Source organism: Spermophilus citellus (genome assembly GCF_964194105.1).
Source record: "Spermophilus citellus genome assembly, chromosome: 18".
NCBI classification, from domain to species: Eukaryota; Metazoa; Chordata; class Mammalia; order Rodentia; family Sciuridae; genus Spermophilus; species Spermophilus citellus.
Genome location: NC_138200.1, coordinates 51360079 through 51387372, shown reverse-complemented (window position 1 = coordinate 51387372; position 27294 = coordinate 51360079). Strand labels below are relative to the sequence as shown.

Here is a 27294-nt window from a genome sequence, read left to right as displayed (position 1 = left end):
AAATAAATTTCAGAAGAACTTTATTTTTAGAACCACACACACCAAACAAAACAGCTCCTCAGGAAAAACCCTCAGAGCCCAAATGCCACCACCAGCTTCCCACAAGCCTCTCTCACAAAAACACAAGCCTCTCCCACTCCCACAATCCTCCTGCTCTTGAGGCAGATTGGCTGGGTCGTGTGGGTGGAGCCAAAGAAGTCCCCCAATGAGCAGCTCCCTTGTCTGAAAGGGCAGGGAAACAGCCCAATGAGCATCACCGCAGAGGAGCCAAAAATGTTAATTAAAAATGTTAATCAAACCTTCTCTGATAAATGGATGCTAATCCATAATAGTGGGGCATGGGATGAGTGGAGGAATTTTGAATGGGGCAAAGGGGAGGCGAGGAGGGGTCATGGAGATAGTAGGAAAGATGGTGGAATGAGACGGACATCATTACCCTAGGTACGTGTATGATTGCACAAATGGTGTGATCCTACTTTGGGTACAATCAGAGAAGTAAAAAAAAATTTGCTCCATTTGTATATAATGAATTGAAGAGTGTTCTGCTGTCGTATATAACTGATTAGAACAAAGAAATAAGTTTTATAAAAAATCAAGTCATCTGTGAATAAACGGATTTAATTTTTTTCTTCAAAAAATATCAATCAAACCTAGTATTTAACAAGTATTGATATTCTATTCTATAAACTTATGGAGTCCTTTGGGAAAACTGCATCTATAAGATAGGTAAACTGTTAACTATCCTTACAGGAATGTTGAATTAACCAAATGTTTTATAACCTTTTGTTTCTTGATGGAAAGATGTTACATGTGTCATTATAAAAAATTGTTATAGTAATTGAAGAAGTACCAATAGTAGCACTTAAAATAGTAGGCCCTCAGATTTTTGAAAATTGAAGTGGATTTTCATATGATGAATATCCCAGGCATGAAATACTCAAGTCTAGTTTATATCCATAAGTAAATTACACATTCATTTGGGTTTCAAGAAGACTCCTTTTTTTCACCAAGTACTAATATGTTCTACAATTCTCATTAATTACAGAAAAAAGAAGAATTCGTAAAAACTTTACTAAAGAAGAAGTAAATTACCTTTTCTATGGAGTTAAGAAAATGGGAAATCATTGGAATTCAATTTTGTGGTCTTTCCCCTTTCAGCAAGGACGGACAGCTGTAGACCTTGCTCAAAAATACCACAACCTGATCAAACGCCCCATGTGTACAACTCCTTGATTGGAAGAGACTTTGTCAATTTTTAGTTTAGACTATAGGTATGGTGCCTTGAAAGATAAAATGTTAAATATTATTCTAAATCCCCATGAGGCAGGGAATGTAGAAACAAGTATAAGTTTAATTAAACAGTTTTTGTGATGCTGGAACTCTTCAAATTATTACAATAATTTTTAAAGCAAATACATTTTCACTGTGCATAGTCATATAAAATTCTTCCATAAGGTCAAACATATGTGTAGGAATATGACTTAATTCTTAAGCTCAGAGAACGTGGCTCAGAGGAAAGAAGTTATTGGCTTTTAAACATTATTTCACATTATACTGCAATGAACATTATGTGGATTTTAGTATTTTTGCTCAGTGCCAAAGTGTCCCTCCCTAGAACTCAGAATGTTTTCTCAAGCTGTTCAACTGAGGTTCCCACCCACTAAATCAATGTTTTACATTTTGTTAATTTAAAAAATTGGGAGGGGGGACACTAGGGATTGAACCCAGGGGTTTCTATCACTGAACCATATCCCTAGCCCTTTTTATTTTTTTGAGACAGAGCTTTGTTAAGTTGCTGAAGCAGGCCTTGAACTTTCAATCCTCCTGCCTCAGGAGGGGATTATAGGCATGCAAGTAGCCAAAATGTTTCTTCTAAAAACTAATCATATATTGCTTTGAGTAGTTGGATTTACTTTTGGTGTATGTATTTTTGCTTTAGCTTTTTTAAAGTATCTATTACTTTCCCCTTCTGACCCTGTACATCTTTTAGGCTTTGTGCTAATGGGATAACATGCTGCATCATAACAGTGCTATGTACCTTAGTTACTGACCACAGGCCATCTGTTTGTAAAATGTGTCCAAAGAGAAGTGCAAACCCTAAGAAATGTGGCTTGACTATGACCCTGTGAGGTTTATGAACTGGACACTTCTTGGCGTTCTACATGATCAACTCTCAGATTATAGTTAATGCAGTTTCAATTCTTAATATTATAATTTTATTTTCAAATAATGATTATCTTTATTTGCTAAGGCATAAGCTTATAGTGATGATAGCACCATGAATTGGCTGGGGCAGGCATCATCATCATCAGTCCTTTCTGGCCTGTTCTTTGACAGTCCTTAATGATATCATCTACTTTGTTTATGTTGAGAATGGTCAAATGCTCCTTTGAAATCTGCATTTGTTATGTTTGCAGAATCCTCCTACCAGGTGGTATTCCTCCAAGAAAAGAAAAGATATTGTGTAAATTTAATGCTGTTTTCCAACTACTCTAATATTATTAGAGTATCACCTAGTGCTATTTAAGCTCAACTGGCTTAACAGTTTTCAACTCCCATCCTCTGCCTGTGAAAATATAGACACTGCTTACCCTTCTATAATTTCTAACACTTTGCTTGATCTTCCCAGGCTTCCAGAGATGTAATATATTTAATGTTTTTTTTATTCCTGATCTTTTGCTTAAAATATATTCAGGTTTGCAGATGATATGCTCATTTGTTGGGTGCTATAATTTACTATGCCCAGTTTTTTGGCAGAGCCAGGATCACTATCATGTGAAACCCAGTTAAATGGTTGCTCTTCTGTCATCCCATTTACTTGTGATATTTAGTAGTGCCTTGTAAACGGTAGTCTGCTTCCATCAAAACATTGAGAACACTCAGGCCACACCTAACTTTACTCTTGTGCAGTTTTCTTTCCTCCTCTTCCTTCTCCCTGCACCTTCCTCTTTCACATCCCCTACCCCTTTTCTTATGCGCCCCCCCACACACAGGAAATGAAAGTTTAATTTTGGTGTCAAAAGCTGGATGCCTGAAAAAAAATTTTTTCCTCTCAGGTGCTGATGACTGAACCCAGGAGGACCTTGGACATGTTAGCCAAGTACCAAGCGCTTTAATACTGAGCCCATGTCCAGCCCGCTGAAAATATTTTTTTTTAACTCTTAGTAAAGCAAACCCAAACATATGGTTCACTGGGGTGAACAGTCTTAATAAGATTTACGAAGGTGGAGGTGAAAAGCAGGATATTTATGAGGATTTGAGGATCTTGATTAAGGCCGATCGATCTTTCACTGCAGGGATTGATGAAGATTAGGTTAAATTCACGATATAGTAGTTTCAGATTAGTGAGTACAATAAGTACCAAGACGCCACCTTCTAGCATCCAAATTCTGAACTTCAGGTTCCTCATCGGTCAAGGGTTAGGTAAGTTTTTATTTGGGGGGGGTTGCGCGGGTAGTACTGAGGACTGACTCCAGAGAGTGCTTTGCCGCTGAGCAAAATCCCCAGCCCCTTTTATTTTTTGAGACAGGTTCTCGCTGTCTTTGGGGCCTGAAATTTGCAATCCTGCCTCAGACCCCCCGAGTCCCGAGGACTACAGGGGTGGGCCGCCGTGCCTGTAGTAAGATTGGCACACTGTGAGGGCTAGCTACGTGGTGCGATCGAGCATCAGTCTTACTCCAAAGAGTGGGTTGCTGCGTCAGTCCCCGGGGCTCCCTAGCACTAGATAGACCCAGGTAACTGCGAGCCGGGCTGGGTCCTGGGTCGGGCGCAGCGTCGCACCCCTCAGCCAGCAGAGGCCGCCACCGCGTTCTGAGTCCGGGCGGCGCCCGCCTCCCTCCTACCTCCTCCTGCAAGGCTGCCCTAGCAATTGCCTGACTACCGCTACCGCAGCGGCCGCGCGACCCGTAGGAGCCCGCAGACATCGCCTGCCAGGCGGGGCGCGTTGAGCTGTACGGCCCTGGTGGTGGGCGGCGCGGGGACGACGGGCGGCCCCGCCAGGGTCCTCACGGGTCCTTGCGGGTCCTCGGCGGACCCGGGGGAGGGCCCTCTTTGTGGCTGCAGTTGGCAAGATGGCGCCGGTGGGGGTGGAGAAAAAGCTGCTGCTGGGCCCCAACGGGCCCGCGGTGGCTGCTGCCGGCGACCTCACCAGTGAGGAGGAGGAGGGCCAGAGCCTGTGGTGAGGCAGCAGGCTGGGTCGGGGAGGGCGCGGCAGGATGGAGAGGTGCCGGCCGGACCCTGGGCAGACACAGACGGCCGTCACGGCCGGTCTTGGGCGGCCCCGGAGCTGACCGCTCTTCCCCTTGTCGCTGCAGGTCTTCCATCCTGAGTGAAGTGTCCACCCGCGCCAGGTCCAAGCTACCGTCGGGCAAGAACATCCTGGTTTTCGGTGAGCGGCGGGGCGCTGCCCGCGGCCGCCCGGGTGGGCGAGGCGGCGCCTCTCCCACAGGTCCCAGCGTTCCCCTCCTTCCCTGCTGCCAGTCTGCAGTCCGGGAGGGCTCTCTCGGCGCTGGCATGGCAGCTGGAGAATCGCCAAGCCCACCACGCCTGACGGTGGGATGCTGGCCCTTTGGGAGTCCAGAGGGGCTGTGTGGGGTGGTCCGCACATTTCCTTTAGTCACTTGGCCGCTAAGTCAGCTTGACTTCCTGCGCCCCTAGTCTTCTCTGTTCAAGTTGAGGGTGGAGAGAAGGGAGAGAGTAGTTGAGAAGACTAGATGGAGTAGGCGGGAGAACAAGATGACCTGGGCTAGGAGCTGCCGCAGGAGCCTTCCTCGGTTATTATGAGCAGTGCACAGTCGGATGATTTAGAGAGTCTGCAAGGACAGCAGGCTTTGCAGTCAGTACCCTGGACTTTTCTGCCATTATTGCCCTCAATGCTGGGTTACTTGAGTTAGGCCCCTTAACTTATGTGAACTCAGTTTCCGCATACAAGTAAAGGTGGTTGTCCTTCGGACAACACACACATTTGTGTAGTGGGACCTGCAGGCTGGGACAGCAGAGACAGCTCTGATGCTCCACACAAGAACCTCAGTCTAGCAGAAACAGATATGTTGGTGATTGCACTACACCATGCCTGTCATGGGCAGATTCTTGTGGGAGCATCAGGCTGCTTGTTCTGTTGAAAGAAATTTGGGCCTGTTCTGAAGTGTCAGGATGCAGGACACAAAAATGACAGAAGGGTTTGGGGTTTGGAAACTGTTTAAAATCTTGTGGTAAATGCCACTAGAGGAAGTTGGGGGCAGATTGTGAAAAGCTGGAAGAGTTAATGCTTCTTGAAGGCTTCTGATTTTTATAATTCTTTTATCTTACCTCCATCTATACTTTTGGGCATCATTGTCTTCATGGTTTCCCCATAGTTTCTGAGGGGACTAAATGGGTTTCAGATGATGTTCATTGTGGTAGGTTAGCAGACTCTTAGAGATCTTCAAAAACCAAGGGTTAAGAGCACTAGATCTGTGTTTTAGAAAGAGAACTTTGGCTGTAGAGTGGAAAGTAACTAAGGATGAGTGGGTACTGAAGTTAAGCTAACTTTTACAATGGTCCAGCTGGGATGTAGAGGACAAAAAGGTAATAATAGCATTGTAAATCGACAGGGAGTCTCATCTGTGGAATGCCTTTCGCTCCCTCTATAATTCTATATTATTAAGTCCCAGGAATGCCTAGTGATGATTATTACTAGTGGTTCTACCTGCTGTTTAGAGAGGTGGTTGTTTTTTTGTTTTATTTTGTTTTTTCTTTTTCTTTTTGGTGTGGGGAGGAGATATCAGATTGTTGGAGATGAAAAAATGTTAATTACTCAGACTGTACCCATTGCTTAGGTCTGTAGTTATTTTCTTTAGTTTCTCAGCCTTCAGAATGCTTTTGAAGGATATGTACTAAAATCAAGTGAGAAAAATAACATCCATTCTTCATGATGGTGAGGCAGGATCAGACTAAAAAAAAAAAAAAAACATTCAGAGTTCCTAGACTTTGAGGTTAGTTGTGTTTTGAAGATTTCTTGCATTCTTGTGGTAGAAATTTATTTTGTGAGAAACTAGTCCCACCTTTTCCTTTAATTTCTCCAAATGCATGTCTTAGAAAATCTAGCTAAGGCTGATGGACTTGCCTTATGCCTTCCCTTGTGGAGTAAGGAAAACTGCAATAGAAGGTCAATGTGATCTTGGAATTTTCTGCTTTTACCTGCCCCCACCACCAGTCATTCTTAGAGCAAAATCTCCTTTGTTTATGAAAGCAAATGAGACCTCAGCAGTGGTCGGTGCCATTCTTAGTTGTTCCCTGTTGTGTGAATGTCATGACTTTGATATAACATGCCATCCTTGTCCAAAATAAACAGTACATTTTTGTCTTTCTTGCAAACATCATTTGTAGGTGAAGATGGTTCTGGTAAAACAACTCTTATGACTAAACTACAAGGAGCAGAGCATGGCAAAAAAGGAAGAGGCCTAGAGTATCTCTACCTCAGTGTCCATGATGAGGACCGAGATGGTGAGTGAAGCGTTGATCCATGGTAAGGGATACATGCAGGACTCTGACTCCTATGACATGTCAGGGGTTATCAACTTTTCTTTTTGGTTCTTAAGAGAATTAATAATAAGGGAATAAGTGAAATATGTGTCATTCACAGGATTTTGTATAGAGCATGTTAGCAAAATGAAGAATGGGGCCATTCATTGCTCTTCTATTTAGCCTCTATTTAACAGGAGATACTGAAGATAAAGTTTCACATGCATATAAAAGTAGTAAGAAAGATTTTTTTAAAGCTTTGGAGTATGCTTGGCATACTAATCTGGCAGTATTGTTTCTCTGCCTGGTTCTAACAGAGAGTCTGTAATTGGTGTTGTTCAGAGTGTATAATTTAATGTATATTCACTCAAGGAGGATTTCCTGAATCTCTATGTGACTATTAAGAAATGCTAATTTGTATTTCTTTGGTGGGAGGGAATAAAGGCGCAGGGGTGATAATGTTCTTTAATTCACAATCTCTAAAATGCAGAGCATAATGGTTTTTACCTACACAGGGTATTTAAAAGCATGTGGTAAACACTCTTACAAGGATTAGATATCATTTTAAAATTCTTTTAATTGTGAGATGGGTGGACTAATGATTTTGGTTACAACTAGTTAGTAATGCTTCCTTTATAATCATTTAGATTTTATTTTAGGGTTTGGGGGGTGGGGATTGTTCCAGGGATTAAACCCAGAGATGCTTTATCACTGAGCTATATCCCCAGCCCTTTTTATTTTTTATTTTAAGACAGTGTCTCACTAAATTGTTGATACTGGCCTCAAACTTTTGATCCACCTGCCTCAGCCTCCTGAGCTGCTGAGATAACTGGTGTGCTGCACCATTGTACTTGGCAGTGTTAGTTTGTTTTTTGATTGTTTTTTTTTTTAATAACCGTAAAATAAGTAATATGGATCCCTGGGTCTTTTTTTGTGTATGTCGGAAAGTTACCTTTGTAGCCTAAAGATGATACATTCTTTCCTAGGTTCTATGGCACTCATCTGTAATCCCATATATTCAGGAGTCTGAGGGAGGAAGATTGAAAGTTTGAGGCCAGTATTGGCCACTTAGTGAGATCTTGTCTCAATAAAATGAAGGCTGGGAAAATAGCTAGTGGTAGAGTGCCCTTAGGTTCAGTCCCCAGTACCAAATAAGTTCTTTATAGACTTTACCATTTAAGCAGGAAGGGTCATGATGTAAAGGTGATTAATTTTATAAGGGAGAACTAATCCTACCACCTCTGGTCCCCCACTTCCTTATTGCTAAATTGAAGTCTGAACCAAGGTTCTTGCCTGCACTATAATTCTGCCATCTCAACTTGGAAATTGTGTTAGTCAGCTTTCTGTTACTGTGACAAAATACATAAGAAAATCAACATAAAGGAAGAAAGATTTATTTGGGTTCATAGTGTCTAGAGTTTTCAGTCCATGGTCACTTGACGCAATTGCTTTTAGGTTGCTCCTGAAGCCTGTGGTGAGACAGCACGTCATGGCAGGGAGTGTGTGGCAGAGCCAAGCTGTAGAGCTCAAAGAGGCTAGGAAGCACACAGAATAAGCAGTGGTGGGTGACAAAATATACCTTTCAAGGACATTCCCTCAGTGACCTACTTCCTTGAACTAAAGCCCCACCTCTTAAAGGTTACACCAACTACTAATAGTGCCACAGGCTGGCAACCAAGCCTTTAGTATCTGGCCTTTTGGGGGGCATTTCAGATCCAAACGGTAACAAAACCTTACGTTGTATAAACTAACTTTAGAACCCCAGGGATTTTTATTCCTGCTCCCGTTTCCTGACTTCCTTTTTCTTGCTGAATATTCCCTGAACGTCTTGAAAGCAGGCGATTGATCTGGTGCCAAGGTCTTTGTTGTCAGATGAACAGGCATCAGGTATCCATCTAGGCCCAGTGGAGTTGGTAGCTGTAGTGCTGGGACTTTGGGGCCCACTGAGCCAGGCTTAGAGGACCTCTCACGTCTGTGTTACCTGTTTTGCTTCCTGTTTTTGTAGGCACCATGGTTATTGTAGAGAGATCTTGTGTTTTGGAGTCAGAACTGGTTCCTAAGGCCTCTCCTATAACCAGCAGTAGAGTAACCTTGGGCAACTGACTTAACCACACTACATTTCAATTTCCTCATGTATAGAATAGGGTTATAGTGCCTATTTTACAGGTTGACAGAATGAAAGGACAAAATATGGTGTAGATATTCTGTGCATCTTCATAGCCTCTTTTTCAAGATGGCACAAGCACATTTCAGGTCAAAGCATCACATAACCATATTTACTTGACATTAAGTACATGGTAACTTCTGTTTCAGATCCCTTTTACCCATTTTGTCCCATTATCCCAGATAAAGAACACTTATTAAAATGTAAATTGAGCAACAAATATACTACTTAGGGTAACTTTGAAGTAATATGTTTTAAGAGGTCTGTTTTTGTTTTATTTTCTGAGAAAAGTAATAGGTAAATGATTAGAGCTTTTGAAAATAAAACCTGTTTTAATGTTCCTATGTATTAATTTCACTGAAATATTTGTAGAATTAAAAACTGGGGACTAATGGATTTTGATTACTTTAAAACCTTTTTTGTTGACTATCTGTGAGTTCCTATTTGATGAAACAGTTGCCCTTACCCGTGGTTAATTATATATCTTTCAGCCCTGGTCTTTTTTATTATGCGGTGTGACTGGGTTATAAATATACATTTTGCAGGCAGTCACCCAGATAACGAAAATAGTCTCTGACTTGTACCTGGTTTGTGGTGAGACATGACATGTCAAAGGGTCTCTGCATCCGGATTGGGAGATCCATCTAATGCTATGTGGGGTGTGATCTTCATGCACATGGGTGAGTTATGTATAGTGAACAGTACCAAGAGAGGCTGAAAAAAAGAATTGTACTAGCTGGTAGGTAGGCATTCAAACCTATTTTTTTAAGGCATTCACAGAATCTAAACTAAAACCACTAGCTAAAGTGGTAGAACACTTGCATAGCAAGCTCAAGATCATGGGTTCAATCCCCAGCATAAATAAATATATATTAGAAGCTGGGTGTGGTGGTGCACGCCTGTAATCCCCATGGCTCATGAAGCTGAAGCGGGAAGATTGTGAGTTCAAAGGCCAGCCTCAGCAAAAATCGAGGTGCTAGGCAACTCAGTGAGATCCTGTCTCTAAATAAAATACAAAATAGGTCTGGGGATGTGGGTCAGTGGTTGAGTACCCCCAAGTCCAATACCTGGTACCCTCTTCCTACTATATGTGTGTGTGTGTGTGTGTGTGTGTGTGTGTGTGTGTGTTATATTACTTATATGATATTATATGTATTACATATTATGTATATTATACATTATTTGTATAATAACATCTAATATATAATCTATATAATATGTGTATTAGAGTTTAAAAGTAGAGCTAGATTTAGATACCTTATACTGTTGAAATAAAGTCATAAATGTATATTTTTATAGCATATGAATGTATTAATTATACCAAAAAGATAATTAGTGGAAGATAGATTGTAAGTTTATGTTGGAATTGATGCAAAATTAAGTTATTTTTGATAGTAGAAGTGTCTTTCAAGTTACTTTTATAAAAAAAAAAAAGTTACCATGAACGTGGTAGCACATGCCTATAATTCCAGCAGCTCAGGAGGCTGAGTTAGGAAGATCATGAATTCAAGGCCAGCCTCCACAGTTTAGTGAAGTCCTAAGCAACTTACTAGGGCCCTGTCTCAAAAAGGGGGGGGGGGGCGTGGCTAAGGGTGTAGCTCAGTGGTTAAGCACCCCTGGGTTCAGTCCTCAGTAAAAAAAAAAAAAAAAAAAAGTTACCAAGAAAAATGTATACAATTTTTTAAAAATATATTATCAGTTTGGAGAATTGTTGTATACAGTTTGATCATCTAAATATGATTTTTGGAACTATATTCTTTTAAATGTCTGTACTCATGCAATTATGCATATAGGTTTTAAAATTTACTATAGAAAACGAAAAATATATATGAAGTAGAGAGACCAGTATCATGAACCACAATGTAAATATCACTTGTCTTCAATAATTACCATTCTTGGTCAGTTTTATTTCAAGTATAACCCTTTTCTCCCTTCACTTCATAATGGATTATTTTGAAGCAGATTTTAGACATTGTATCATTTCATCTATGAATACTTCTAAGAGTGTATCTAAAAGATAAGGATTTTTAGAAAATGTAACCATGTTATTACCACAGGAATATCTGTAATTCCTTAATCTCATCAAGCATCCAGCAATTCATGTCTCAATTTATATCAGAAGTGATTTTATCTTGACATTTAAATACAAAGGACCTGTCTCTTGGTACCCTTCATGGTATGTGAATGCACCACTTAATGTGACTGACACAACAAGGCCTTGTTTAACCACAAGCTCTCAGCATTACTCGCCACCTCACAAGATTGCTGATATCTTAGGACAAAAGATTATTTAGACCATGTCATAGTTGACCAGTGAACATTAGATTTTTTGGTTCTTACTGAAAACTATTTACCTTTACTCTGCACCTTAGATATTGCTGAAGGCTTTTTAGTTGTGGATACTTTGATATATGATAGTCTTAAATTTTTTTAAAGTTCATTAACCACAAGGACCTAGGATTGCTGTCCACTGAACATTTGCACCTTTTCAGTTAGGTTTGCATTCTGTGTGGAATTTGTGATCTTCCTATATCTGCTCTTCAGATAACTTGCTCCTGACTGTTGTTGGCTTCATTTCTTTTCTTAGATCACACGCGTTGCAATGTATGGATTCTGGATGGAGATCTGTACCACAAAGGCCTGTTGAAGTTTGCAGTTTCTGCTGAATCTTTGCCGGAGACCCTGGTCATTTTTGTTGCAGACATGTCTAGACCTTGGACTGTGATGGAATCTTTACAGAAGTGGGCTAGTGTTTTGCGTGAACACATTGATAAAATGAAAATTCCACCAGAAGAAATGAGGGAGCTGGAGCGGAAGTGTAAGTAAATTAAAATTTTCTTGGAAAATTCACTAGTCTTTTGGGATGGTTGGAACCACCTTTACAGTTGAGAGGTTTCCCTTGCATATTTATGTTTTATTTTGCACCATTGATTCCAGAGTTGCTTTTGTAAATATCAATATCAAGAATACTTTGAAAAAAGCATTCAAAGCAGTCTTTAAGTGTCAGTTGTTGAATAGGAGGAATGAGTATTATTATCTTCGTTGATTCTGTTTTAGTGTAAGACTTCTTCTCTTATCTCCTAAAACTTCATCAGTGTTGTAGGCCTCCAGGCTTTTATGTCACTTTTGTCTGTTGCATTAGCATCAGGATGTGGGGTTCGCTGTGGTCTCTGCAGCTTGAGTCAACAGCCCTGGAATTCCATGAAGGCCCTGTGTACCCTCTTGTTGGCAACTTTAGTGGGAGTCCTGAAAAAGACAGATCTTTCAGCTCCTACCTTACTTCGTTTTGGAGCCCAGCAAATGTGGCTTTAGTTAGGAATAAAAAGGTTATCTGGGGGGGGCAACTAAATGAAAGTCTATTTTAAGGCTTAGGATGTCAGAGTTCTTTTGAGAAAAAAGAACTTTCAAATTAAAGGAAGTTTTTTTTTTTTTTCCTTAATGTGGTTCAGAAGCTTGTTTTTCCTTTCCTTTGCCTCTGTGCAGTTACATCAGCTTCTGTCCTCTTGCCAGGGAAATGGGAGGGGCAGGGACTGGAATTGTGGCAGTAGCAACTGTCTTGGTCAGGACAGGCTTGGCCTAGTCTGGCTTGATTCCACAGGATGACATCACTCCTTTAGTGAATAGATGAGAGCTCTGGAGCATGGCACGTGGGATCATCACACTTACTGGCAGAAGGGTTCAGAAATTTTGATGTGCTATTCAAATTAAATTCCTGGTGTGTGTCTTCCTGTCCCACACTTCATCTTGCCCTGTTCCACATTAGCTAAAACAAAGAGTTTAGCTTTTTTTATTTGATGCCTGTATTTCCTGGGTCATCCACATGTGTGCTGTAGTGATTATTATGCAGCTCAGCTTGTCTGTCATCAGCCACTGACCTTTGTAGATAATGTCTCTTTTTCCTCTGAAATAGAAACCCTGAAGACAGCTTCTTAGAATAGTTCTGAGGCTGAAGAACTGTTTTCAGTCCGCTGTCCAGTAGCTTTGTACCAGTTCTCTGAACCTGTGTTATTAGTGATAACCTTGTAAAGATTTTTTAAAACAGAGGAAAAGAGAGACTGGCCAAGGACACTGCTCTTTCCCGGATAGGGAAAGTACCTATTCAATATTCGGTACAATTCTAGGTGCTGGGGACATAGCAGTCAAGATACCTATTCTTGGGAAGCTTATTGCATGAAACACTGAATTTGTTTTGTAGGCTTAGTCATTGATGTTTTTGTCAGTGTTAGATTCAGCTGCTTGTGACACACAACCTGGAATGGTGATGGCGTAAGCAAGACTGAGGTTTATTTTTCTCTCCTGGAAATGAAGTCTAGAAGTAGGCAGTTTAGGACTAGGGAACAGCACTGAACTCGGAAGATGGCTCAAGGATCCTGGCTCCATTGTGCTTTTTGCTTTGTCATTTCTAGGGTGTGGTTCATTTCCTTCTGACAACTAGAGCTCTAGCCTCCACATCTGTATTCCAGACATCAGGATAGAGAAAGAGGAAGGGCTGATGGGCATATGCCTATTCTCTTTCTCTTTTTCTCTCTCTCTCTCTCTTTTTTTTTTTTTTTTTCCTTTTGGTACTGGGGATTGAACCCAGGGGTGTTTATCACTGAGCTACATCCCCAGCTGTTTGTTTGTTTGTGTGTTTGTTTTTGAGACAGGGCCTCAATAGTGCTTAGGGCCTTGCTGGCCTTCAACTGGCTACCTTCCTGTCTCAGCCTTCTGAGTTGCTGGGATTACAGGCATGCACCGTGGTGCCCAGCTCTGCTGTCTTTTAAGGAAAGGGAAATGTCTTTATTCTGTATGGCTCTGTGTTCTGAAAATCAGGGTTTTGTTTGGTCATAAGGAGGAAGAGGAGAAAGACACTTGAGAGCAACTAGCAATTGCTGGAACCAAGTCCGTGTCTCTTGACTCTGGTTCACCTTCTGAAGGCTTCTGCTTTTACCACCCATGCCTGAGATGTTGGGAATGGTAGCCATGCCTTTGTGCTGCATGCTGAAGGGGTGCCTTTGTAAGTGCTGAGTTTAGATAATCATTTTAATAAAGTAGCTGGACATACTCTTGTGCAGAGGACTCTTGATTTCCAGATTATTTGGACTCTGAATTGTATTGAACTAGTGAAAGATTGTGTTGAACTCAGTTTCTAATCCAACCGACGTTCAGTCTTCTGATTTTGGAGAGTTCCTCTGTGGCCAGCCACTCTCTTTCAGGGTTAGGGTCTCCAGTGATTCAGAGTCTGTGATAACTGGCTGCAAGAACCAGAACTAGATGGGAAGCAACTCTCAGAGCTGCCAGAAGGTGGTGCTCATTCGCAGTTTACTCTGTTGCTTACGTAGGCCTGTGGACTCTCAGGTCTGTGGATCTAGTGGGGTGATCAGTGGGGGTATTAGGGGAAATATAGGAGTAGGGAAGGTAGAGTACTTTGTGACTGTCTTCTTGAACCTACTCTGTCTTCATGCTAATGCATTCTAGTTGGATGGCCCCCGCTATAAAATTACTGGCCATCCCACCAGGCAGAGAGAATTGTTAACGCTGCACTATGTATATCCCCTAAGGAATATGCACATATTATGTTTGGAGTTACACAGTCCTCACTATTTTAATCTTCCCTTTTCGTCTACCTATATGTTGTACACATTTGTTCTGCCTTCCAGTATGCTTTCTAAAATGCTGAGTTATTTTAAAAGATGTCAATTTCCTACTCTTGTTGAAAAACCACAATTTAAGTCTTTCCTTTATAGTATGTCTAGGTCTTACCAAGAGATTCCAGGCTGTTCTCACCTCGTGGCATATCGTATAATACAGCAGAATTTGGGCAGCACTCTGGGTAATGGAGGCACCTGAGCTCTGCCTCGCCTCAGTTCCCGCTGTAGCCTAGTTCACCTGTTCCCCGACTCCAGGCTCTGCTCTGCTCACTGGCCAAGGGCCTTCAGTGATACCTAGATTGTTAAGTCCCTGTATTTTTCGTTTATTTAAAGGTTTGTTTAAATTTCTTTAAAGAGAAAATATGAGAATCTGTGATTTCTTCTGATGTCCTTCAATAATCACCTCAGATTTTTCTTTGTTGTATAAAATGGAGTGAAGATCACTCAACTAGGTTATTTATGTTGAAAATGAATTATATGCATGAACTTAATTAAAGTGAAAGTTGTGGATATGAAATATTATCACATCTACACTTGAGAGCTTAAGCAATTAGCTTTCAGTTTGCCTAGTATTATTTGAAATATGATGAGCTTGCAGATAATTTCAGAAGCTCATGCAAGGATAACCAAAAATCTCTGTAAATAAAAACTTACTGTTTTAAACATTTCTGTGGGGAAAGAGAAGACTGCACCTTTCTCTAGGGCCCTGTGTAATGCTGTTATTTGCATTTACTTGGCAAATATGTTGTTAATAATAGTAAAATACCTTGTGGTTCCTAAGTCCTGTTGGGCTTGTTAAAAGGGTAGAGCTGCCTGTTGTCTCCTCTGGCTCAAAATAGCTTTAACCATCATGTCTTTGTTATCTGCCTGACATGTGAGCTTTGAAGTGCCCCACATCTACGTGCAGGTCTGTAGGTCTGTGGTCGCTTGGTTTGACTAGCCATCAAGCACTTGGCTTAAAGGCCCTCCTTAGCTAGGGTAGTCAGTGTGTACGCCAAGAAGCAGATGTGCCTTTGACCCTTTGTTGTGGTAGTCAGGGAGAGGCCATACACATGACATGTGTGACTCAAGATCTCTAAAATGAGACCGAGTTCACATGAGTGAGAGCAAGGAGGAAATTGGGCTGGTGGTAAGCAGACTCAGTCTTGTTACTTAGTGCTGACACCCTTCAGCCATGTGGAAACAGCATGCTCTTATGGAATTCAGTAATTTAGTAAGCATTTCTAATAAGGATTCTGGGTTTTATTGGTTATAATGATTCCCAGTGGTCACCTATGTTGAAGTAGCAGTTCAACTAATTTGGTATTTTGAAAAGTAGGATTAAGAAAAGTGATTCTTTTCATAGTTGGAACTAGAAAAGCCTAAAATAAAAAAGAAAAAAAAAACAGAAAAAGAAAAGAACTGTTTAGGAGTTGGTGCAATTGAAGACACCAGAGAAATGTCTTTGCTGCTCAGAAGTTATGAAGCTCAGACTGAATGTCAGAATTGTCATTTTGCATCACCATTCCCAAATCTCTGATTTCTGCAGTCAGATGTAACTGGGAAGGTTGGTGCACACAGCTGCTTGTTTTCTGTCTATTACTACATTTTTCAGTTTTCTACAGTTAATATATATATATTTTTTTCCCCTTTTTCCTCTATAGTTGTGAAAGATTTTCAAGACTATATTGAGCCTGAAGAAGGTTGTCAGGGTTCCCCACAGAGAAGAGGGCCTCTGATCTCAGGCTCAGATGAAGAAAATGTTGCCCTGCCTCTAGGTGACAACGTGCTGACTCATAACTTGGGGATCCCAGTGTTGGTGGTGTGCACAAAGGTGCGTCCAGGAATTGTAAGCTTGGCTGGGTTTGGCCAGTGAACAGTCACTGTCTCAAAGAAAGATTGAGAGGCTTTGAAGAAGTTTCTTTCCTAGGGAGAGTTGAGCTTATTTGGGAACCATTAAGGTTTATTGAATGTTTCAGGATAGAACAAATTGTCATTTAACGTTGTAGCTGGAAATGTGACATCACTTGGTTCACTTTTATTCAGTTAATTTCCACGAAACACTGTAGACTGTATGGGAAACTCAACTAAAAGCAGTTTTCTTAAGGCTGTGTTAACCAGTTCATCTGGTCCAAATTGATGGTGAAAAAATAGAATGATGAGGTTAGGATGGAAATTGAGTTCAATTATAGAGAAATAAAGTGTCGTTTACACAAGAATAAAAAAGTAGTTTTAAAAATGTTTGAGGTATCAAAAGTACGATATTCCCATCAGAGCCACCCTGGTTGCGATCAGCAGGGTGTGCCAGTCTTATCCTGTTGAGAGTGGAGCCCTGTGGAGGTGGTACCCAGTGATGTACAATGGACCTCATGTGACCTTGTTTAATGTTTAGAACAACTGTGAGGTGATCAGGCATATTGTATATGCACTTTATAGATGAAGAAGCTGAGAGGATGAAAGAGAGAAATCTCCTGTTCCTTTTTACTATACTCTGATTAATACTGGGACCCTTTATAATGGCTTTCTTCTTTGGAGCTATGATACTTTATTTCTGCAAAAGGTGCTTTTCCTATTCTCCAATGGGGACAGAGAAGCAGAGAGATGACTCTTTTTCTTTTTTCTCCCCTGCAGTGTGATGCAGTGAGCATCCTGGAGAAGGAACATGATTACAGGGACGAGCACTTGGACTTCATCCAGTCGCACCTGCGGAGGTTCTGCCTCCAGTGTATCCTTGGGGCCCAGGGACATGGATTCCCACTAAATGGGGCATCTTAGAAATCCCTCCTGAACTCAGAGTAGTCTTCTCCTGGGAGAACTTATGTATATCTTTTTACTAGTTTTATATTTTACTGTATTGGGATTTGAGGCTTATTAACTTGTGCCTATCTTTGGTTACTCTTTGTTTTTAAGGCTGTACATTTCATAGGCTTTCATATTAAGGAGATGATATTCATATTAAGGAGTGATGATTTTGTTATTAAAATAATTGTACCATGCTTAGAAATTTTCTTAGACTTTGCTTTTGTTCAGGAAGGGACAGTTAATAATCTGGTGTTTTAGGTGCTACAAGTATTTCTCATGTGTTTGTGTTTTTTTGTGCTACCTATGAGAGAGATGCTGTGTCACCAGTCTCTGAAGTCTTGTTTTTGTGAAGAGCCAATAGTTGTTGGTGCCCTACTGTCACATCCTGGAATATGAGGACAGATGGGTTCTAACCATCTCCTTTGAGCCCATTAGCTTGTTAATACCCTTTCCTGGAAAGGTATGCTTAATGACAGACTTGCTCACTTGAGAGCTTCTGGCTAGGACAGAATCCACACACCTTAACTGGTTGAGGGTGTTCTCTTAAGCCAGCCCCAGTGCCATTAATACTTTGCTTTCTGGGAAACAACCTGAGAGAGCAGGACAACAGTAAGGTGTTAAAAAAGCAACTGTATAGCCTGCTAGCGTCAGCATATTTCATGCTTTTGACTTGGTTCATCTGTTACAATTCCCTTTTTAGTTTTTAAAATTGTAATATATTTTTGATGTTCATATATTAATCAAAACTGATAAGACTTGTGAGTAGTACTGTAAGGATTGTGCTTGTATGTGATTTTGTCTCTGCTTGCAGTGAATTGGTTTTCCTTAAGCAAATTGATTAGATGGAGCTGCCTTGATTTATACATCAGTGAAGGAGGAGAAAAATCTCGATTTGTTGTATAAGTACATTGTTCATAAAACATACGGTTTCCACTTTACCACGCCTGCCTTAGTAGTGGAAAAGGATGCAGTATTTATGTGAGTTCTTTAAAGGTGATGCTTTTAACCCCTTCTCTTTTCATAGTACATTTGCTATGCATTTTACCCTTTCATATAAAGTGCCTTTTGTCCGTGTCTTGTGCAGGCAGCTCTCGGGCTGCCATGGGGCTGGACCTCAGAGGTGGTAGATACACCCATCTTTCCCTCTTCTCTTTCTGGACTATGAGACAGTCTGCCTGAGGGAAGTGAGTGGTGAGGCCAGGGGTGCTGCCTTTCTTCAATGAGACCAAGTTGCCCAAACATAATCGAGCCATATATGGCACTTATCAACTGGTGAAGTACTGACTGGGGGAGGTAGTTGAAGTATAGGTGATTTCATTTAAGGATCCTGAATGTCTTCTGTTATGGCATCTGGTTCCTCTGCTATCTGATAAGGGTGATCCTCCCACATCCCTGCCAGTGTGGATTTTGGCCACACTCAGTACTTATTTAATTTCCAGCATTTCACATTTTGGGAGCTACTGGGATTAATTGTCATGCCAGCAACTTGTATACCTGTTTTCCTGAGTTTGTGTCTTTCACTGGAGAACTGTGTTTCTGAACACATAAATAATGATGAAGCTGTGTTCTCTCTGAGAGGACTTGGGCTAGCAGGTAGATGTTCAGGCTCAGGTGGCCTTTTGACTTAGCAGTTGTATTTTTTCATTCAGCGGTTCTTACTCAGCATCTCCTTGATGCCCAGGTTCTCTGTTGGGGTCACAGAAATGTATGAAATGTGCTCCCTTCTGTGGGACTGAAAAAGATATAGGAACAGCCAAAGAGAGGAAGAGCAACAGAGAAGGGCAGAGGGAGTGATGCTGGAAGATGAACAGTGTTTCCTCAGTAGACATGAGGGCCAGGGGCAGCCATGAGAGGCTAGAGAAAGTGGGAGCCTGGTTGGACTTGGGACTGGTCTGGAATAGAAAAACATCTTTTGGCTTTTTTTTTTTCTTTTTTTTTTTTTTGGTACTGGGGAATTAACCCAGGGAAGGTTTATCACTGAACTATTTTTTATTCTTTATTTTGAGACAAGGTCTTAAAAAATCCCAGCAGCTTAGGAAGCTGAGGCAAGAAGATCTCAAGTTCAAAGCCAATCTTATCAACTTAGCAAGGAACTGTCTCAAAATAAAAGGGGTGGGGATGTAACCCAGTGGTAAAGTGCCTGGGTTCGATATCCTCAGCACCAAAAAAAAGAAATAAAGAAAAGACAGTCCTCAGAGAACCCATAGGAGGGAAGACTCCATGCCAAAGCTTAAGAGAAATAGTCCCCACCCAAGGTTTGTCCTCTCTTTTACTCTCTACATTCTTCTTTGTCAAGACAGGGTCCCATTGTGTCCTTGCTCCTATAAGGGCAGTTGGGGGAGAGTTCTGAATGCTTCCAGTGGGGGCCATATGTGGTCAGTCAGATCTCAGACTGACCTCTTAGGCCTGGGGCTGGTGAGCTCTGTGTGGAGCAGGACCTGCCACGCTGATCTGATGAGGTATACATGCTGCGGAAGCTGCAAACCATCCCAGCAGCTGCAGACCAGATCTTTTGGGATAGGATCTCATCCAGGAATGCTTTCTAACCTATGTGCTCTGTATTTTGTAAGGCAGTCCCAGGAAAAGCAATCCAATCCCTCTTTGCCTTTAGACCTGCAGGTTGGGACAATGAAAAGAAAATAGCTATTTTACATGAAAATTTTACAACCGTGAAGCCAGAAGATGCATATGAGGACTTCATTGTGAAACCTCCTGTGAGAAAGGTACCCACAGCAAACACTTTTAATGGGGAAAGAAACCTAAAAAGATTCAGGTTTTGGATTGAGGTGTAGTTCAGTGGTAGAATGCTTGCCTAGCATGCGTAGGATCCTTGGTTCCATCCCTAGCCCTACAAGGGAAGAAGAAGAAAAGGATCTTAATTGTACTGCTCTGAAGAAATAAGTAATCCAGGGACCTTTTTGTTAGTCTTCAGGTGAGGTCTAGTGGTTATGTGGGTGGCTCATTATGGTGGAGCATGAGTAATGGTGCACCTACATAGAGCTAGCTGGCATGTCCCAGTGAGTCCTGATAGTGCTGCTGCCACCTCTGGATTATTGTTGCTAGATCTCCTCTCTGTTGGGATCTGAAGACCCTGATCTGCCAGACTTTAAAAATGTCAGTTGGCCCAATGCTATGGCTAATTTTGGGACACTGTCTGTACCAGGCAAGAAAAATGTACCATCTCAGGAATGATCTTCCAGATCCATGTGGAGGCCTGAGCCCAAGACTCCCCTTATAGCATGAATTTTCAGTTGTTTGAGAGTGTTCTCGACCCATGGCCACAAATGTGTATGTCTCTTCACAGCTGGTCCATGACAAAGAGTTGGCAGCAGAGGATGAGCAGGTGTTCCTAATGAAGCAACAGGTAAGAAGACTGGGAGATTAAAACAGAGGCCCTCTCATGCTTGGAATGCCAATTCCTTAGGATGAGGCTGGGGCTGCGTACGAGAGAATCCCAGAGAACTTGCAGCATTATAGAACTGTGGACCAGGTCTCCTTTTCACCCCCTTTTCTGAGGGTATGGGCAGGTCCAGGGTTTTGATAATTATTTTTCCAACTCTTCCTCTTTTCTATGCCCTGCTTGCTTCCTTAGCTTCAAAACTGGTTGGTTGGAAGCATGCGTGGTGGTGTGTGCCTGTAATCCCAGCCACTCAGGAGGCTGAGGCTGGAGGATCACAATGTCATTGCCAACCTTGGCAACTTGGTGACACCCTGTCTCAAAAATTAAAAAAGGGCTAGGGTGTGGCTAGAGCACCCCTGTCTTAAAGTTCAATCTTCAGGACCACCAAAAATAAATAAATAAAAATTTAAAGCCTGGTTACTTGGATCTTTTTCACTATATACCAAATAGGTTTTTTTGCCAGTAGAGTAAAATACAATTTGGTGGTTGTTAATGGCGCCCTCTAGTGGAATAGTAAGAGTAAGTTTTTCTCCCAGCCCAAGTGCACTCTGCAGGCCTTGGTTAATGGCCAGTTTGTCCCTCTCTTTGCAGTCACTCCTTGCCAAGCAGCCAGCCACGCCCACGAGAGCCTCCGTGAGTACTTTATACAACACAAAGGGTCATGGCCTGTGTCACGGGTATCTTCAGAATTTATACCATTATTTATGAGAGCTTATATTTAGGTGGGCTTTTATGTTCAGTGGGAATTTGGTCTTTCTAAAGGACCTCTTAGGAGAAACTGAGGCCTAGGAAGGGGCTGAACTAGGAGCAAACTCCCAGTTCTTCACCTAGACTCTGGAAAATTTCTGGCAGAATCAAATCTTCATTTTTGAGATTTGTATTTTTCTGTTATTTTTGTGTTATTTATGTGTGTCACCTGGACTGGTTTTGGACTTAGGAATCCCCTGCGAGAGGACCTTCTGGCTCTCCAAGGACCCAGGGCCGGGGAGGGCCAGCCAGTGTACCAAGTGCCTCCCCAGGAACGTCAGTAAAGAAGCCCGACCCAAACATCAAAAGTAAGTATTCTGTTTATGGAGAATTGTTTAGTTCTAGGTCTGTAGGAGTGAAGATCTAGGAAAGCTTGGGGCTATGCTCTCCCGGAAGAAGAGCTTCTTTCCACTTCCTAGAGGGAGGGATTTTTGGATGGCAGCATCCAAGATCTGTTCCTTTGTTGGAATTGGTGACCCATGAACCTTTTTTTCTATTTTTTTTTCTTTGTTTTGTAAGACTTCAGGTCCTGCAGATGCTTTCAGAAAGGAATGCAAAATAGAAAGTTTCTTTAAAATGTGTATTTTGAGTTTTTTATGTCTCATGTTTATATTATTACTATTTATAAATTGAGATTTTTTTTCTCCTTCACTGCTCTTGTCAAGCTAAATTACTTATTAGTTTAAGTAGCTGTTATTTCCAGCAGCTTATTGATACCCAAAGTTATTGAGTAAAACCATCAAAACAAAAACCTTTTTAATTCTCAAATGTTTGATGGGTATTTTCTACTTAGGATATGAGCTTTTTATGGCAGGCTGGGAGTGTTAAGGGCTTATAAAACTTTGAAAAACACTGCTTTGAGGACAGAGAGATGGTGTGGAGCATGTGTTATCCTTATGCTTAGGTAGGAATTATAATGTGTTTCCACCTAGTAACCATGCCAACACATAATTAGCCTCAGCGTTAGTGTTGTAAGGACTCGGAGTAAATGAATTTGATTGTAGGATGGTGATGGCCACGAATGGCTAATTGCAAGTTGAGAACTACTTTTTTTGTTTTAAGTCATCCAGTTCGTGTGATGCTTTCTTTGCTTACTGTTTCCTCAGATAATGCAGCCAGTGAAGGGGTGTTGGCCAGCTTCTTCAATAGTCTTCTGAGTAAAAAAACAGGCTCTCCTGGAAGTCCTGGTGCTGGTGGAGTGCAGAGCACAACCAAGAAGTCAGGTATAAAGGGGTCCTTGGAGACTGACTCATGGCCCTTATGGCCAAGCTGTACTAGAAGGATGGGAATACATACAGGATTGTGTACCTTCACCTGGCCTGCAGACTCATGGTGTTCTGAACAACCACACGTGGAAGTAGATCTACGTTTCATAGTGAGCAGGGTGCTTTCTGTGGTGTTGCCTTATTACCAATAGGTTTCCCGGGCACATTTAAAGTGGGATGTAGCCAGGCGCCGTGGCACACACCTCTAATCCCAGCAGCTTGGGAAGCTGAGGCAGGAGGATCACGAGTTCAAAGCCAGCCTCAGCAATTTAGCAAGGCCTTGAGCAACTTAGTGAGCCCTATCTCTAAAACACAAAAAAGGCTGGGGATGTGGCTCAGTGATTAAGCACCCCTGGGTTCAATTCCTGGTACCAAAAACTAAATGAACTAAATAAATAAATAAATAAAGTGAGATGTATATGTATTTAGGCTCTTAGGTGAGTCAAGGCACAGCCTGAATTGTACATGTGACCCTATTATAGAAGCTCTCATCACTGGAAATTGTGGCCTCGTGTAAACTATTGACATTTTATTTATTCTGTTTATTTTTCTGTGATACTTTGAAGGATTTTATGCACTCCACTGCTCTTAGTCTTGCCATGGGCTAGAGCCTGTGAACCCTCGGTCTACCTAGAGAGTCATCTCTTCCTCTCTGAACTCTATGGTGGCCCACCCACCTATCCTTCCATATGGGCTAGTGGGCCAAGTTTTTCTTGGAGATCTCTGAAACAAAAGAACCAGGTTCCTTGAGAATCACACATTTTCTCAGAAAGCTGAAGGACATTTCATTTTATTTGTGGTACTAGAGATTAAACTTAGGGTCTTGCACATGCTAAAATAATATTTTAAAAGGGTCTTTGCTTTACAACAGGTGCTGTAGCACATGCCTGTAATCTCAGAGACTCAGGAGGCTGAGGCTAGAGGATCACAAGTTCAGTGCCAGCCTGGGCAACTTAGTAAGACCCTGTTTCAAAAAATAAAATGGACTGGAGATGTAGCTCAGTGATAGTATCCCTAGGTTCAATCCCCAGTACCCAAAAGTAAAAGGAAAAAAGGGGGGGGGTTCTTTGCATTTAATTTTCCACTGCATTTAATTTTCCACTGACTATAAGGTATATTAATACAGTGTTTTCCCTAATTAATGTTTCCAGAGCCCATGAAACCCTTATCACTCCATTTCCTGGACAGCCTGGACCTTTGGCAGCTCCAAAGTTTTTAGAGTCTGGTGGCCTTGGCCATGGCCATGACCATTTTTCACTTATCAGAATTTGGGGTCATTTTCTAGGCCCTGTTAGTGTTTGAAACAGAAAAATGTGAGCACCAACTTTGTGCAGGATTGAACTGCCTGGTCTTGGTCTTATCTCATATTGACACATGGTGTTTTCAGGCTGTGCATGTGAGTCAGTCCATAGTGCTGTGATTAGAAAAAACCTGAATACTTATCTGCCCGGGGCAAAGAAAGCAGTTTGCCATATACCTGAAACTCAGATGACCATTTCTAGGAAGGTGTTAGTGAGAGTGCTCAGGGGTTGGGTTTGGAGAGTGAGATGGTTTTCAGAAAGGCCCTTGCATTTGGCACAGAGATACCCCTGCTAGAGGCAGCCACATAGTTGGGGGAGCACAGACTTGTAACATTTAGAATTAAAAAGACTGAATTAGGGTCTGTTTCATGATTCTTGAATAAATGGCTTTCCCATTTTTGTTCACCACAAGTGATTATAGAAGTCTGTATAATTTTAAATGTTTCTTTTTAAAAATCTTTTCCTGTTCTCACATTGCTGCTTTTTTTTTCTTTTGCCTTTTTTAAGGACAAAAGACTGTGTTGTCAAATGTTCAGGAAGAACTGGATAGAATGACTCGAAAACCAGACTCCATGGTAACAAACTCTTCAACAGAAAATGAAGCCTGATCCTCCTGAAAAAGTCCACATGTCAAATGACCAAATAACTATGTATATTGATCTGCTAAGACCAGGATTTTTCTGATATGGCACATGCTATCAGTTTTTTGGGGAAGGGGAGATGAACTCTTTAAAAAAAAAAAAAAAACTTTATTGGCTTGTCCGAGTGTGAAATGCACATTTAGGAAGATTACGTGGCAGACCCCTTGTTAAGGATAACCCTTGGACTCTCGGGCATGTGGCTCTCGTGGGAAGCGAGCGTAACTGGGTTTCTTGTAGTGCGGAGAAAGGGGGCCCACTTTTCTGTTGGGGTGGAGCAAATGAGACCAGGAAATCATTATCAGTTGGTGGTTAGTCTGACCAGTTGCGTGTTAGCAAATTCACTTGTTCTTGGGAAGCAGATTAAGTAGCAGAAAGTCCAGAAAAGAGAAAGATTGAAAGGAGAAATGAGAAACGAGAGACGTGATGGAGGGGAAGCCGGACGTTGAGGGAGGTGGAGGAAGAAAGAGAGATGAGCAGTGTTAGTAAATACTGTGTGTTCAGTAGAAGTCAAATAATCATTGTTTAAGAATTAAAATTAGAAGCATTTCCAAACTAAACACTAAGAAAAATGGGATTTAGACTTGTTCTGAATGCATTTAGCTTATGGAGGATACATTAAGTGTGGGGGGCCTGAGTCAGGTGGAGCTGACACAGGATTGGGAAGATGTCAGTTGCCCAGGACCCACATGCCTGGCTCAAGCCTTGTCCTTGGGGAGATGTTGGGCTCCATGCATGTGCATCGTGGGGCAGGCAGTCACTGTGGGCTGTGCTCAAAATTAGTTTACTTTGAGTTGTGTTTTCTAAATAGCTCCTGCTTTGTTATTGTTTATTTTATTTTATTTTATTTTTTTAAACGACCACAGGCTGGCCTACTAGTAGAAAATGGGTAATCAACCTCTCATTCTACCATAATGCAATGTGCTACAGAAAGTTTGGGGGAGGTTTTTAATGTAATTGTACTCTGGTTAATTGTCTTGCACCAATCCCTGCCTTACAGTCTGTGGAAACTTTCATGGAGTTCTACTAATGCAAAAGGTCTTGTCCTAGCTCCCTGGTCTGATCATTGCTATCAGATGGACAAATAAGTGTGAATGTTTTATAGTGAAAACAAAAATGATATAATTTCTTTTGTGTTTTTCATAAAATGTAGCTTTTTTTTTTTTCTTACGGAAGTGAGTGTTTTAGGTGTCTTCCCATTTAGGGCAGATTCATGCACATTGTCATGTCACATCACCATTCTGGGAATGAATTCTGTGGATTTGAGATGGCACTTTTAATTTTATAAATGACACAGCATTTAAATGCAAACACTACCATGAATTTAATGTATAAAACATTTGTTGTCGAACCAAGGGAAATACCACAGTTCACTTACATGGCGTTTACTTTTTTATATAAATGTTTGTTGTACTGTGTCTCAGCATAACTTCCCTAATGTCATTACTTTTACATACCAGATTTGATTGACCACTAACATAATACTGGGCATAACTTAATATCCTTATGTTATATAACAAAACTCTTAAAATTGTCTTGAATTGCTTTTGTAAAGGTCTGAACACTGTTAAGAAGAAAGCTGCGTATTCACTTGCCTTTCTGACAAATGAAAAAATGTTTCTTGTGCCAGTTTTGTTGTTGAAATATATTATTTTTTCCTTTTTTTAATTCAGTTTTTTTTTTTTTAAACATGTATCGTGGCTTCCAATTACCAGGTTGTCTAGGTGATGGCAGTAAACTGACTGTGGAGTGGTAGTTGTGGTGTAGCAACCAGTAGATGCCAAACAGTTCATGGCCACACTAAAGGTGGGGGTCACTTAATCCCTCTGTAGTAGCTGGGGGCAAAATGAATAACCTCAGAAACAAGAAAAAAATTCTTGGAAAGGCACATGCCTAAGAGGGATACAGTGTGATTATAAATAGTAATGCAAAATTTAATTTTTTTTTTATCATTTGAACTGATAAGCACTTTTTGTGTCAGTGTAAGATGTAGTAAAGCCTATGAAAATACTAAGGTGCCGGTCTTGTGAAGGAAGGTTTCTTGGAGACCACTTTTATTCTCATGACAAATGGATGTTCCTAGTATCAGAAGAAACTGATGCGTAGTGTCATGTGCTCAGTGGTTGCCAAAGTCTACCAACTTTGGGGGAGCTTCAGGGTTCTTTTTAGAGGGTGGGAGGGGAGAAGATTTCTGTTATTTGGGGGTTTTCAAGCATTGGAACCAAAGGCCAAATAATAAGCAGCCTTTACTTTTTAAAATAAAATTCATTTTATTTGCAGACTACACATGTAGGTAGACAGTTAAAGACAATTTTATGACTTATTTATACACATTATTATAGTGGTTACATCTGCTGTTTGTTTTTAAAATGGAAAAATCAAAGAAAAATAAGCCCAACCTAGAAGATGTGGCCCAAATAAAGGCCATGTATTGGTCTTTCCTAAAAATGCAACAGGTATGCTGCTAGATTACTTTATTTTTGTTTGCACTTTTTTAAAATTGGCATTTTAAAATCAGTATTTAAACTGAAAACATTGTCATGTTTTATTAATTTAATGAATTTGAAAGTGACTGCTCTGTACATCATGACCTTAACAATGTTGATGCTGTAAGTGAAAGTTCACTGTCGTCTATATGCTAAGTTCATTGGTGTTTTTAACTTAAAATAGGACTGCAGATTATCCCCCACCAGCCTTAGTCCAGGGGTGTGGCTCTATCCGGGTGCAGTATGCAGTCTTGTGGAACCTTACTCTCTAGTGCTGGAAAAAAAAAAGATGTCTCTAATTACTGGCTTCAATAAACACGAATCCAGACTGCTTACGATTTTGGTGACTTTTTTTTTTTTTTTTTGATAAATAAATCATCC

General features: G+C 41.1%; 2 protein-coding genes across 2 annotated transcripts in view; both read left to right on the top strand.

Moving 5' to 3' along the window:
- Positions 1 to 1233, top strand: part of TERB1 (telomere repeat binding bouquet formation protein 1) — a gene marked incomplete at both ends in the record, with an annotated part of 44204 nt that extends 42971 nt beyond the window's left edge. The window contains one exon of the mRNA XM_081274643.1: positions 1046 to 1233. Coding sequence (XP_081130769.1) covers positions 1046 to 1233 — 188 coding nt within the window. The remainder of the gene's footprint in view (positions 1 to 1045) is intronic.
- Positions 1234 to 3857: 2624 nt separating this feature from the next.
- DYNC1LI2 (dynein cytoplasmic 1 light intermediate chain 2) lies at positions 3858 to 27251 on the top strand. Its single transcript, XM_081274809.1, has 13 exons — positions 3858 to 4177; positions 4314 to 4387; positions 6367 to 6483; positions 11253 to 11483; positions 15939 to 16108; positions 16906 to 16999; positions 17919 to 18054; positions 19688 to 19799; positions 20381 to 20440; positions 21068 to 21109; positions 21414 to 21531; positions 22330 to 22446; positions 24297 to 27251. The coding sequence occupies exons 1-13, from the start codon at positions 4071 to 4073 to the stop codon at positions 24395 to 24397; spliced, it is 1479 nt and encodes a 492-aa protein (XP_081130935.1). The 5' UTR covers positions 3858 to 4070; the 3' UTR covers positions 24398 to 27251.
- Positions 27252 to 27294: the final 43 nt, after the last annotated feature.

What these genes read in the sequence shown, in the direction of transcription:
- DYNC1LI2 (XM_081274809.1), top strand. Translation starts at nt 4,071, where the DNA reads ATGGCGCCGGTGGGGGTGGAGAAAAAGCTGCTGCTGGGCCCCAACGGG. An exon ending in GAGGGAGCTGGAGCGGAAGT is followed by an intron (nt 11,484 to 15,938) that starts GTAAGTAAATTA and finishes TTTCCTCTATAG; the next exon opens with TTGTGAAAGATTTTCAAGAC. An exon ending in GAGCACAACCAAGAAGTCAG is followed by an intron (nt 22,447 to 24,296) that starts GTATAAAGGGGT and finishes GCCTTTTTTAAG; the next exon opens with GACAAAAGACTGTGTTGTCA.